The 12,002-nt window shown below is 62.7% G+C and overlaps 1 protein-coding gene across 3 annotated transcripts in view; it reads right to left on the bottom strand.

Moving 5' to 3' along the window:
• Positions 1 to 4,411: 4,411 nt before the first annotated feature.
• Positions 4,412 to 12,002, bottom strand: part of GUCY2D (guanylate cyclase 2D, retinal) — a 71,993-nt gene continuing 64,402 nt past the window's right edge. For all 3 annotated transcript variants that reach the window (XM_073326769.1, XM_073326770.1, XM_073326771.1), the window contains 11 exons: positions 11,546 to 11,702; positions 11,285 to 11,434; positions 10,448 to 10,596; positions 10,057 to 10,220; positions 8,196 to 8,388; positions 7,696 to 7,870; positions 7,117 to 7,215; positions 6,852 to 6,946; positions 6,551 to 6,636; positions 6,066 to 6,186; positions 4,412 to 5,216 (listed from right to left, as the gene is read on the bottom strand). In XM_073326769.1, the coding sequence (XP_073182870.1) occupies positions 6,105 to 6,186; positions 6,551 to 6,636; positions 6,852 to 6,946; positions 7,117 to 7,215; positions 7,696 to 7,870; positions 8,196 to 8,388; positions 10,057 to 10,220; positions 10,448 to 10,596; positions 11,285 to 11,434; positions 11,546 to 11,702 (1,350 nt within the window). In that variant the 3' untranslated portion in view covers positions 4,412 to 5,216; positions 6,066 to 6,104. The remainder of the gene's footprint in view (positions 5,217 to 6,065; positions 6,187 to 6,550; positions 6,637 to 6,851; positions 6,947 to 7,116; positions 7,216 to 7,695; positions 7,871 to 8,195; positions 8,389 to 10,056; positions 10,221 to 10,447; positions 10,597 to 11,284; positions 11,435 to 11,545; positions 11,703 to 12,002) is intronic.

The following is a 12,002-nucleotide window of genomic DNA, read 5'->3' as shown; positions in this document are numbered from 1 at the left end:
TGGGGGCTGGTGGGTTAGAGCAGGGTGTGTGGGGAGCCAGGACTCCTGGCTTCTATTGTCCATAGGCAAAAGTCTCCTGTGCTCACTGTGCCTCAGTTTACCCCACATCAAAAGGAGAGGATGTTCCCAAGCTCCACCACAGGGGGAACTAAGATTAGCCTGGGGCAGGGCCAGGTTCTGACCTGGGTCAGACTCGGGGTCAGCCCCGAGTGGCAAGAATGACTCCCCCCAGGGAAGGACACGCCTTGAAATCTCTAGCCTGACCCTTTATTTACATGGTCACACAGTCGTTAACGACCCCAGTCGTGAGGTGTCTAGTTCATCTCCTCCGCCCACCCCGACACGTTATAAATATAGATATAGTCCCCTGCCCTTCCCCCGCCACCCTGGCCGCTTCCCTCCCCCCAAGATACACCCAAAAGTCATTGCAAAAAAAAAAGTACAATTTGTACACGAGTCTATGAAAAATGATAGACAACCAGATCCCCAGACTGGGTGGCCGGCTCCTCCCTCAAAGCTGTGAGCCTCCTGGGCCTTTAAAACATGGCCGATCACAGGCCACCCCTTTAAGAAAATTTTTTTTGATCTGCAGACAAATATTTACCAAGCACATTGAGTGTCATCTGAAATGCAGAGTAGAGAAAGATGGCCATTCACAGGCCACCCCTTTAAGAGATGGATGATTACATGCCACCCCTTTAAGAAAATTTTTTTCATCTGCAGACAAATATTTACCAAGCACATTGAGTGTCATCAGAAATGCAGGGTAGAGAAAGATGGCCATTCACAGGCCACCCCTTTAAGAGATAGACACTCACAGCCCCCACCCCCGGAAAGTTTTTTTTGTCTGCAGACAAATATCTTCCAAGTAAATCGAACCACCATGAAAAAACGCAGCATAGACAAAAGTGGCCACCCCTTTAAGGAAAAACAAATCTACAGATTAAAAAATGACCATCCCTTTAAGAAATATGTTCCCCCCCGCCCCCTCCCCGCCACAGACACATCCCAACCAGGTGCATAGGGCACCTCATTCCCACTGCACCGAAATATTGATCGAGTACAGTGACCCCTTGGCCTCCACCTCTGGGTGGGTTTTACGGGAGGGGAGTTTCGTATTGGGTTGGGGGTGGTGGTGTTTGTTTGCAGATCACTATTGACCAAGTCCGTCGAGCAATGACAAAAACCCATGTGGCAGAACCTAGCCAATCAGCCTCAAGCCCTTTATGACCATATTTTTTGTCCACAGACAAATATTAACCAAGTGCACCCGGGCTGGCATTGCGATAATTTTCCAGACAGGTCACTGGAGCCTTGGACCGCAAGGTCGGGCATATTACGATTATTTTTGCCCCAGTTTTTCACAGGCCACTGTAGCTGACTGATGATCTGGGCAGGTTAGGCCCCCGCCGAGGGGAAACCTGATCACGAGGTGAGGGCATTTCCAACCATTTCATAACAACTGTGGGAGGCAGCTATTTCACTCATTCAACCAACAAACCGCGGGGAGAAAAGTCATCCTGGCTAAAGATTCGGCACGGCCGAGAACGCCAAAGACTTAGAATCATAGAATATCAGGGTTGGAAGGGACCTCAGGAGGTATCTAGTCCAACCCCCTGCTCAAAGCAGGACCAATCCCCAACTAAATCATCCCAGCCAGAGCTTTGTCAAGCCAGGCCTTAAAAACCTCTAAGGAAGGAGATTCCACCACCTCCCTAGGTAACGCATTCCAGTGTTTCACCACCCTCCTAGTGAAAAAGTTTTTCCTAATATCCAACCTAAACCTCCCCCACTGCAACTTGAGACCATTACTCCTCGTTCTGTCATCTGCTACCACTGAGAACAGTCTAGAGCCATCCTCTTTGGAACCCCCTTTCAGGTAGTTGAAAGCAGCTATCAAATCCCCCCTCGTTCTTCTCTTCCGCAGACTAAACAATCCCTGTTCCCTCAGCCTCTCCTCATAAGTCATGTGTTCCAGTCCCCTAATCATTTTTGTTGCCCTTCGCTGGACTCTTTCCAATTTTTCCACATCCTTCTTGTAGTGTGGGGCCCAAAACTGGACACAGTACTCCAGATGAGGCCTCACCAATGTCGAATAGAGGGGAACGATCACGTCCCTCAATCTGCTGGCTATGCCCCTACTTATACATCCCAAAATGCCATTGGCCTTCTTGGCAACAAGGGCACACTGCTGACTCATCTCCAGCTTCTCGTCCACTGTCACCCCTAGGTCCTTCTCTGTAGAGCTGCTGCCGAGCCATTTGGTCCGTAGTCTGTAGCGGTGCCTGGGATTCTTCCATCCTAAGGGCAGGACTCTGCACTTGTCCTTGTTGAACCTCATCCGATTTCTTTTGGCCCAATCCTCCAATTTGTCTAGGGCCCTCTGTATCTTATCCCTCCCCTCCAGCGTATCTACTATTCCAAGCCATTCCAGGCAAAAACCAAGTGTGGGGGGGGGCACGGAGCCACATTCGTTCAGCCCCCCACGGCTGGAGGCAGGAACCAATTGCAGGACCTCCAGCCCCACAAAGCAGCTGTTGGCAGGGAGTGAGCAGAACGTTGTTCCCATCACTCCCCCAAGAGGGAGCTAATCCCCCAGCACCCAGACTCATATATATATATTAGAAAACAAACCTTGAAGGCCCTCTTTACCCATCCCAAAGAAGCAAAAAACGAGCAAAAAAATATTTGTTCATGGCTTCCAAGGCCAGCCAGGATATTTTGCTCAGGTAGTTTGACCTTCTGGAGACCACAGGCCAAAGACCTGCCCCAAAATAATCCCTTCTTGTGCTAGAGAAGCTCTTTAAAAACAAAAAAACACACCCCATCTTGACTGAAATCTTGCCCAGGATGGAGTATTCACCCCACGCCACTCGGTAACTTGTCCCAACAGATTGTGCCCTTTAAAGTCACACTGCCACCTTTAAGAGCAATGGGATAGTAAGGACCTGGGAATTACCATGAAGGAGAAGCTGGCTAGGAGTCAGCAGCGTGGCCTTGTTGCCAAGAAGGCCAACGGCCTATTGGGCTGTGTGAGTAGGAGCATGGCCAGCAGATCAAGGGACGTGATTATTCCCCTCTACTCATCACTGGTGAGGCCACAGCTGGAGCATTGCGTCCAGTTTTGGGGCCCCCACTACAGAAGGGATGTGGACACATTGGAGAGAGTCCAGCGGAGGGCAACGAAAATGATCAAGGGTTGGGGCACATGATTTACGAGGAGAGGCTGAGGGAACTGGGGTTGTTTAGTCTCCTGAAGAGAAGAATGAGGGGGGATTTGATCGCAGCCTTCAATTGCCTGAAGGGGGGTCCCAAAGAGGATGGAGCTCGGCTGGTCTCAATGGTAGCAGATGACAGAACGAGGAGTAATGGTCTCACGTTGCCGTGGGGGAGGTTTAGGTTGGATATTAGGAAACAGTATTTCACGAGGAGGGTGGTTCCCCAGGGAGGTGGTGGAATCTCCTTCCTTAGAGGTTTTTAAGGCCCGGCTTGACCCCTGGCTGGGATGATTTAGCTGGGGATTGGTCCTGCTTTGAGCAGAGGGTGGGACTAGACACCCCCTGAGGTCCCTTCCAACCCTGATCTTCCAGGATTCTGTGATGATGGGGGGGTCTGACTGCCATCTAGCGGCCAGCTGTGTGTACTGCATGTGCGTGAGATTTTTTTTTTCCTTTTTTTAACCCCTGAAACGCCAGGTGGGTAAAGAAAAGTCGAGTTGGGGGTCGGCCCACATCCCCCAGGACAGCCGCTCTGCCGTGAACCCCCCCCCACATTCCTCTTGGGCACCGTTCGCGTGGTGCATGAGGAGACAATCCTGGGTGGGTCCGATGGGCATGTCCGGGGGCAAGGTCTGTGGTTTTAACCCCCCGCGGGAGAAAGAGCGCAGCCCAGACCTCGGCCGGTGACGGAAACGCAATCCGCGAGGAGACGGTAGATTTCATTGTTACCAGGTGGATCCAGCCCTGGCCCCCGACGGATTCACTCCCAGCCCACTTGAGTCAATCGCCTTCTCCCATCCTGAAGATGTGGAAAAGCCCCCTTGTCCCATTCCCTGCCCCCCTGAGCCAGCCAGTCCCTGCTCTGGGGCCGGATGGGAGCTGGCACCCCCTAGAGGGGACAAGCCCCGTGCCCCATTCCCACCCCCCAATGTCCCAGTCCCGGCCCTTGGTCCGGATGGGAGCTGGTGCCCCCTAGAGGGGAAAGGGCCTGTGTCCCATTCCCTGCCCCCTGAGCCGGGCAGTCTTGGCTCTGAGGCCGGACGGGAGCCAATGCCCTTTGTAGGGAAAGGCCCCGTGCCACATTCCCATCCACCCCATGCCCCAGTCCCCACCCTGGGCCAGATGGGAGCTGGCGCCCCCTAGAGGAGAAAAGCCCCGTGCCCCATTCCCCCCCGCCCCCATGCTCCGGTCCCTGCCCCCTGGAGTCATATGAGAGCCCAGATACTACAGTGCTGGATAGGGAAGCCTCGTGCATACAGCCAGCGTGGCCGTGGGCGGGAACTGAACCCAGGACCTCCAGCCCCACAAAACATCTGTTAGCAGAGAGGGAGCAAAACTTTGTTCCCTTTGCTGCCCCTAAAGGGAGCTAATCCCCCAGCACTCAGCCGGCAAACTACAGTAACCCCATGGGGGCGTCGCTCCATTGCCCCATCGTGTCTGTCCGGGGTTCTCTGCAGAAAGCAATTAGGGTCTGAACAAACCACCCAGCCACCCCCATCTCCTCACAGTGGTACAGTCTGAACCGCTGAAGAAAGGGGGGAGAATGGCTGGTCCCAGGGGACACTGCCCGTTACAGGAATGAATGTGAATTCTCAGGTTGGCTGAAGTCCCATAATGCACCTGGGGACCTTGATTGGAGGTGAACGGCAAATTCCAGGTTGGCCGAAGTCCCATAATGCACCTGGCTTTGTAGTAGGAGGTGCATGGAATTTCCCAGGTTGGCCAAAGTCCCATAATGCACCTGGCTCTTCGGCTGCAAAGCAAACAGCGATTCCTAGGTCAGGGCCACAGTCCCACAATGCACCTGGGGAGGCGGGACCAGCGCACACAAAGACGAGTCCATTTCTGGTGACCGGCACCAGTTGCCCGCCTGCCCCGGCCCATTCTCCTTCCGCAGGGTGTGATGGGGTCGAGGCGGGGGAGCAATCTGAGTCTGCCCTGCGGCAGAAAGGCCCACAGAGACTGGCCGGAAAGTGTCAGGTGGTCTTGGCCGCAGATCTGGATAAGGGGGGTGGAGGCAGAATTAGTCACGTCAGAGCCACTCGATCTCCCCCAGTTTCCCCCCCGCTCCCGCTTTTATTGGGGTGGCACTCTAGGCCACATCTCTATGGCTAGGGAGAGCTGGAGGACTCTAAATGCAATAGAGTTGGGCCTGTCCATGACCATAGGGTGTGGGCCAGGGCAATAGAGTGGGCAGAGTGGCTCTATGTAGGTGGCTGCTCTGGGCCCCAGCTCTATGGTTCAGGAGAGTTGGAGGACTCCAAATGGAATGGAGCATTGGGGTGACCTCAGTGGGGGCAACCCGTAGGCCACCCATGACCATAGAGCTCATGGCTAGAGCGGTCCTACCGTCCCAGGCATTCTAGCCCCGTCTCTATGGTTATGGGTCAGTCCATAGGAGTGGGGATGGAACCAGGCTCCTGGAGGGCGCTCTGTGATCAGGGCGGGGTGGGAGGTTGTTGGAGGGGAAATTCGGAGGGAGGGTGAAGGGGAACGATATGGTGGAATTATGCAAATGATCTGGTGCATATTAATCAAATATGTAAATGAGAGCCATGCTCATTTGCATAGACCTGTGGTTTCTGGACCTGGCTCTGGTTGGGGGCGGATTAGGGATTTGTTCCCAGGGAAAGAGGAGAAGCTAAGAGCTGCCGGTGGCCGCTGATGGAGTGTCTAAGGGGGAGGAGCCCAGGGTAGCCCCACCTTCCAGGAAGTGGGGCCAGGAGGGGCGTGGCAGGTGCCTCTGTCTCCCAGCATGGCTTGGCCTTGCCAAGTTGCTCCTGGGGGCTCCTTTATCCACAGGGGGGCGGTTATCGCAGCTCCCCTGTCCCCCAGCCCTGGCCTCACCTCGGCCCAGCCTGGCCTTCCGCTCGCTGGTCTCCCTCACTACTTGTTCTGCCGGGCTTTCTCCAGCTTCTTCCGCCGGTCCTCGGGGATCTCGTCCAGGCTGATGCCGTGGTTACTCGCCCTGAAGGAGGGGGGCAGAGTGAAGCCTGGTGCCCAGGCCGCTCCCCTGCTCAAACCACTAGCCCCCACTCCCCTCCCAGAGCCAGGGAGAGAACCCAGGAGTCCTGGCTCCCAGCCCCCCTGCTCTAACCACCAGGCCCCACTCCCCTCCCAGAGCCAGGGAGAGAACCCAGGAGTCCTGGCTCCCAGCCCCATCCCACTTTGCTTCTTTCCAGGCGTCCCCTCCCATCTCCCTCAAGGCCCTCTCCCCTCTCAGGGTGGCCTCAGGGCCTGGGCACAGACAGTGACCACCCACCCCCTCCCGTCCTGCCCCTCCCATCCCCCCATGGAGGTCAGAGGGGGCTCCAGGCCCATGATGCTCTTACCCCGGCTGCAGGTCGGGGGGCGTAGGGATGGGTTTGTTGAATCCGTCTCGTCCCACCAGCCAGTATGTGTCTTCTACACCTTTGCCCTATGGCAAGGCAGAGAGAGAGAGAGACTGTGAGCCCAGGGCTGGAGTGGCGGGGGGGCTGCGGGTCAGGAGTGGGGGGCACCAGCAGGGCTGGGGCGGTGGGAGTGCTGAGCTAGCAGGGGCTGCAGGTCAGGAGTGAGGGGCACCGGCAGAGCTGGCGGGGGGCAGGGCTGGGCCAGCAGGAGCTGTGGGTCGGGAGTGAGGGGCGCCGTTACCTTGAGCTCCGTCTTGCCCCGAACGTCCAATTTGAATCCCTCCTTTAGCGAGTGCAGGATGGTGACCGTGCGGATGTTCACGTGGATCCGGTAAGCTGTGGGGGGCGGGGGGCACCAAGAACATGGGGGGTGAGCATAATAAAATCGCCACCCTCTGCTCTGTCCACCCCCCCTCACCCCCCACATACAAACACCCCTGGACACCAGCCCAGGAGAGTCTCTCCCGCCGGCCCCAGCGCTGCCCCGGGGACGAGGGGGGACTCACGCAGGCCGGTGGACTCCATGCGGGAGGCGGTGTTGACGGTGTCCCCGAAGAGGCAGTACCGGGGCATGGTGAGCCCCACCACGCCAGCCACGCAGGGCCCTGTGGGGAGACAGGAGAGGAGACGGGTTACAGTGGGGACGGACAGGGTGACAGGGCGCTGGCCTGGGCGGGACCAACACAGCAATGGCCTGAGATTGCAGAGAGCCTGAACCCATTGTTCTGACAGGGGGAGGTGCCCCCTGAATCTCAGTGGGGAGTTATCTCCAAACCACACTGCTCTGGGGGGGTCCAGCCAGCCCCAAGGCAACAGGGATGTTGGGGGGAGGGAGCAGCCCTCATTCCCCACCACCACTCGGTGAAGTAAACCCCAGGGAAAATACCGGGATCCCACTGCTAACACCAAAACCTCTCCAGGGGTAGGGGTGGAAAGAGTTCCCCGGTGGAGGGCAATGAAGAACCCCATTATGGTACCACTCCAGATGGGGATCCGGTAAGCTGGGGAGGGCAGAGGAAAAGGGGCACGGCCATCATGAATGAGCGGAGGCCCACAGAGGCCATGGCATTGTGCCCGCGCCATACCGGAGTGCAGGCCAATGCGGATGCGGATCGGCACGTCGGGCATGTGGCGCATGCGGAAGGAGCCGACGGCGCTCAGGATGTCCAGCGACATGTTGGCGATTTCGCCCGCGTGCCGGTTCCCATTCCGATGGGGCAGCCCCGAGGCCACCATGTAGGCGTCTCCGATGGTCTCCACCTGCCGGGGAGGGGCGGGGGTCAGACGGGGAGCTCTGTCCTCACCCTGCGGGGTGCCCCACCCAGAGACCCCCAACTCCCCAGTCCCTGCCACCCAAATCTCTGCTCCCCCGCCCCCCAACCTCCACCTGCCCCTGGCTGGGCCCCCCAATCTTGCCCCTACAATCCTGCTCCCCTGTGCCACCAGGCACTGCCCCCCATCTCCAGGGTCCCCAATTCCCCTGTGTCAAGATCTTCCCCCGTGTCAATGCCCTGCCTCCCGCCCAGGCCAGGCCCCATCCCCCAGGCCTGGCCCCACCCCACAGGACCGGGGATGGGGGCAGCACCTTGTAGACATCGTGGGAGCCAATGATGGCATCGAAGAGGGTGTAGAGGTCGTTGAGCAGGTCGACCACCTCGATGGGCTCGCTCATGGCTGAGATGGTGGTGAAGCCCACGATGTCGCTGAAGTAGAGCGTCACCTCCTCGAAGTACTCGGGCTCCACCGGAGTCCCCATCTTCAGAGCCTGCGCCACCGACCTGCGCCACCAGGGGGCGTCAGTGGGGCTGGGACGGCCCCTCCCCGGCCCCCCACCGCCTCCCCGGAGCCTGCGCCACCGACCTGCGCCACCAGGGGGCGTCAGTGGGGCTGGGACGGCCCCTCCCCGGCCCCCCACCGCCTCCCCAGAGCCTGCGCCACCGACCTGCGCCACCAGGGGGCGTCAGTGGGGCTGGGACGGCCCCTCCCCGGCCCCCCACCGCCTCCCCAGAGCCTGCGCCACCGATCTGCACCACCAGGGGGCGTCAGTGGGGCTGGGACAACCCCTCCCCGGCCCCCCACCGCCTCCCCAGAGCCTGCGCCACCGACCTGCGCCACCAGGGGGCGTCAGTGGGGCTGGGACGACCCCTCCCCGGCCCCCCACCGCCTCCCCAGAGCCTGCGCCACCGACCTGCGCCACCAGGGGGCGTCAGTGGGGCTGGGACGGCCCCTCCCCGGCCCCCCACCACCTCCCCGGAGCCTGCGCCACCGGGGGGCATCAGTGGGGCTGGGACGACCCCTCCCCGGCCCCCCACCGCCTCCCCAGAGCCTGCGCCACCGACCTGCGCCACCAGGGGGCGTCAGTGGGGCTGGGACGGCCCCTCCCCGGTCCCCCACCGCCTCCCTGGAGCCTCACCGACCTGCGCCACCAGGGGGCGTCAGTGGGGCTGGGGCGGCCCCTCCCCGGCCCCCCACCGCCTCCCCGGAGCCTGCGCCACCGGGGGGCATCAGTGGGGCTGGGACGACCCCTCCCCGGCCCCCCACCGCCTCCCCAGAGCCTGTGCCACCAGCCTGCGCCACCAGGGGGCATCAGTGGGGCTGGGACGGCCCCTCCCCGGCCCCCCACCACCTCCCCGGAGCCTGCGCCACCAGGGGGCATCAGTGGGGCTGGGACAGCCCCTCCCCGGCCCCCCACCACCTCCCCGGAGCCTGCGCCACCAGGGGGCATCAGTGGGGCTGGGTCGGCCCCTCCCCGGCCCCCCACCGCCTCCCCGGAGCCTGCGCCACCGGGGGGCATCAGTGGGGCTGGGACGACCCCTCCCCGCCCCTCCCCCGCCTCCCCAGAGCCTGCGCCACCGACCTGCGCCACCAGGGGGCGTCAGTGGGGCTGGGACGGCCCCTCCCCGGCCCCCCACCGCCTCCCCGGAAACTGCGCCACCGGGGGGCATCAGTGGGGCTGGGACGACCCCTCCCCGGCCCCCCACCGCCTCCCCAGAGCCTGTGCCACCAACCTGCGCCACCGGGGGGCGTCAGTGGTGCTGGGACAGCCCCTCCCCGGCCCCCCACCGCCTCCCCGGAGCCTGCGCCACCGGGGGGCATCAGTGGGGCTGGGACGACCCCTCCCCGGCCCCCCCCCCGCCTCCCCAGAGCCTGCGCCACCGACCTGCGCCACCAGGGGGCGTCAGTGGGGCTGGGACGGACCCCGACCCCCCCGGCCTCCCCGGAGCCTCTACCCCAGGCCGCAGTCTCAGCCGGGCCGCACGTTGTTTCTCTGGGTACCGCCGGCTTGGGGATGCGGGGAGTGTCTGGTCAGGTGCAGCCCGGCCCCTGCGAGGACTTGGGGGGCTGGCTGGGGTACAGGCCCCCCCAGTGTCCGGGCTGTGCCGGCCTCGTGAGTCTGCCCTGTATGGCTCCGGGCTCCCGCCCCCCCCCCCCCGGCTGGGACTCACGGCGGCAGCATCTGGGTGAGCAGCTTGTCCGTCTTCTGCTTCTCGATCTCCAGCTCCTCCGTCCGCTCCCGGATCAGGTCCTCCAGGTTGCTGGAGTACTGCTCCAGCATGCGCAGCATGGAGTCGATGATGTTGGTCTTCCGGCCCTTGTTGATGCTCTTGAACTGCGGCGGGGGGCGGAGGGGGGGGAGGCGTGAGAGAGACGGCTCCCGCCTGGCTCCGGCGCCCCCCCCCCCCCCCCATGGCTCCGGCGTCTCTGCTCCCTGCCTCGGCATCCCCGCTCCCTATTGACTCTGGCTCCAACATCCCGGCCCCTCCTGGGCACTGGCTCCAACATCCCCACCGGCTCCGGCGCCCCCCTGTGCCCCATCCCCCATGGGCCCCCCGCTACCTGGTCGAAGATCTGGTCGACGGTGGGCCGCCGCTCGGGCTGCTCGCTCCAGCATTGCTTCATCAGCTGGATGCACTCCAGCGGGGCCTGGTCCACCGAGACCGAGGGCCGGCAGAGCGGGGGGGGCTTCTCCACCTTCCGGATGATCTCTGCCCACGAGAGGAGACCCACGGTCACCGCGGGCGCCTGCCGCCCCGCTCTGCCCCCACCTACTGCCCCGCCGGAGCTGGGGGGCAGCCCGGGGCTAGGCTAGCGGGGGGCTGTGGGGCGGGAGTGAGGGGCACCGGCGGGGCAGGAGTGAGGGGCACCGGCGGGGCGGGGAGGGGCAGGGCTGGGCTAGCAGGGGGCTACGGGCCAGGAGCGAGGGGCACCGGCAGGGCTGGGGGGGGCAGGGGGCTGCGGGTCGGGAGTGAGGGGCACCGGCGGGGCGGGGAGGGGCAGGGCTGGGCTAGCAGGGGGCTACGGGCCAGGAGTGAGGGGCACCGGCAGGGCTGGGGGGGGGCAGGGGGCTACGGGCCAGGAGCGAGGGGCACCGGCAGGGCTGGGGGGGGCAGCGGGCTGCGGGTCGGGAGTGAGGGGCACCGGCAGGGCTGGGGGGGGCAGGGGGCTACGGGCCAGGAGTGAGGGGCACCGGCAGGGCTGGGGGGGGCAGGGGGCTACGGGCCAGGAGTGAGGGGCACCGGCAGGGCTGGGGGGGGCAGGGGGCTACGGGCCAGGAGTGAGGGGCACCGGCAGGGCTGGGGGGGGCAGGGGGCTGCGGGTCGGGAGTGAGGGCCCCTGGCAGGGTGGGGAGGCGGGAGCCGGAGGAGATGGGGGCACAGGCCCTCCCCCCCGTACCGTCGGCCGGCATGTCCAGCATGCAGTAGGGGGCGCTGCGGCAGATCACCTCCTGCATGATGATGGAGATGCTGTAGACGTCCCCGCGGAAGGTGCCCTTGCGCTCCAGCGACGGGTCCCGCAGCAGCTCCGGCGCCGTCCAGAACCGATCTGGGGCCAACAACAAGCAGGGCCGGCTCAGTCGCCTGTAGCCCCCTCCCCGCCCCCAGACACCGCGACCCCTCCAGCCGCCCCCCCCCGGACACTCCCCCGGGGCGTCACCTTCGGGCCTGGGCGGGTCGTGCGGGACCTTCTGGGCCTCCAGCAGCTCGTTGTAGCCGTGGTCCGTCACCTTCAGCACGAAGCGCCCATCCACCACGCAGTTCCGTGACTTCAGCCGCCCGTGGACCACCTCCCGGTGATGGAGATACTTCATCCCCTGCAGGGGGGGCAGGGCGGGGGGAGAGAGACAGGGGGGTGAGATCAACCTCCCCCATCCCCGGCTGGTCCCCAGGGCCGCCAGCAGCACTGGGATCTACTCTGACTGTGTGACAGCCCCAATTGGCCGTGTGGGGGATCCAGTGGATCCCTCCAACTCAGCCGGGGAGTTTGCTCCTTGGTTTATTTGCATCAATAGGTCCCAGGGGATCTCTGGTCCTGAAGCCCGGTCGAGCGAGTGGATCCCTCTGGCTGACCCAGGATTGAGTGGATCTTATGTTCTTTGAGGATGGCCGGGCTC

Source organism: Lepidochelys kempii, chromosome 28 (genome assembly GCF_965140265.1).
Source record: "Lepidochelys kempii isolate rLepKem1 chromosome 28, rLepKem1.hap2, whole genome shotgun sequence".
NCBI classification, from domain to species: domain Eukaryota; kingdom Metazoa; phylum Chordata; order Testudines; family Cheloniidae; genus Lepidochelys; species Lepidochelys kempii.
The sequence above is the reverse complement of the archived record's forward strand: the minus strand, read 5'-3'. Positions and strand labels throughout refer to the sequence as shown.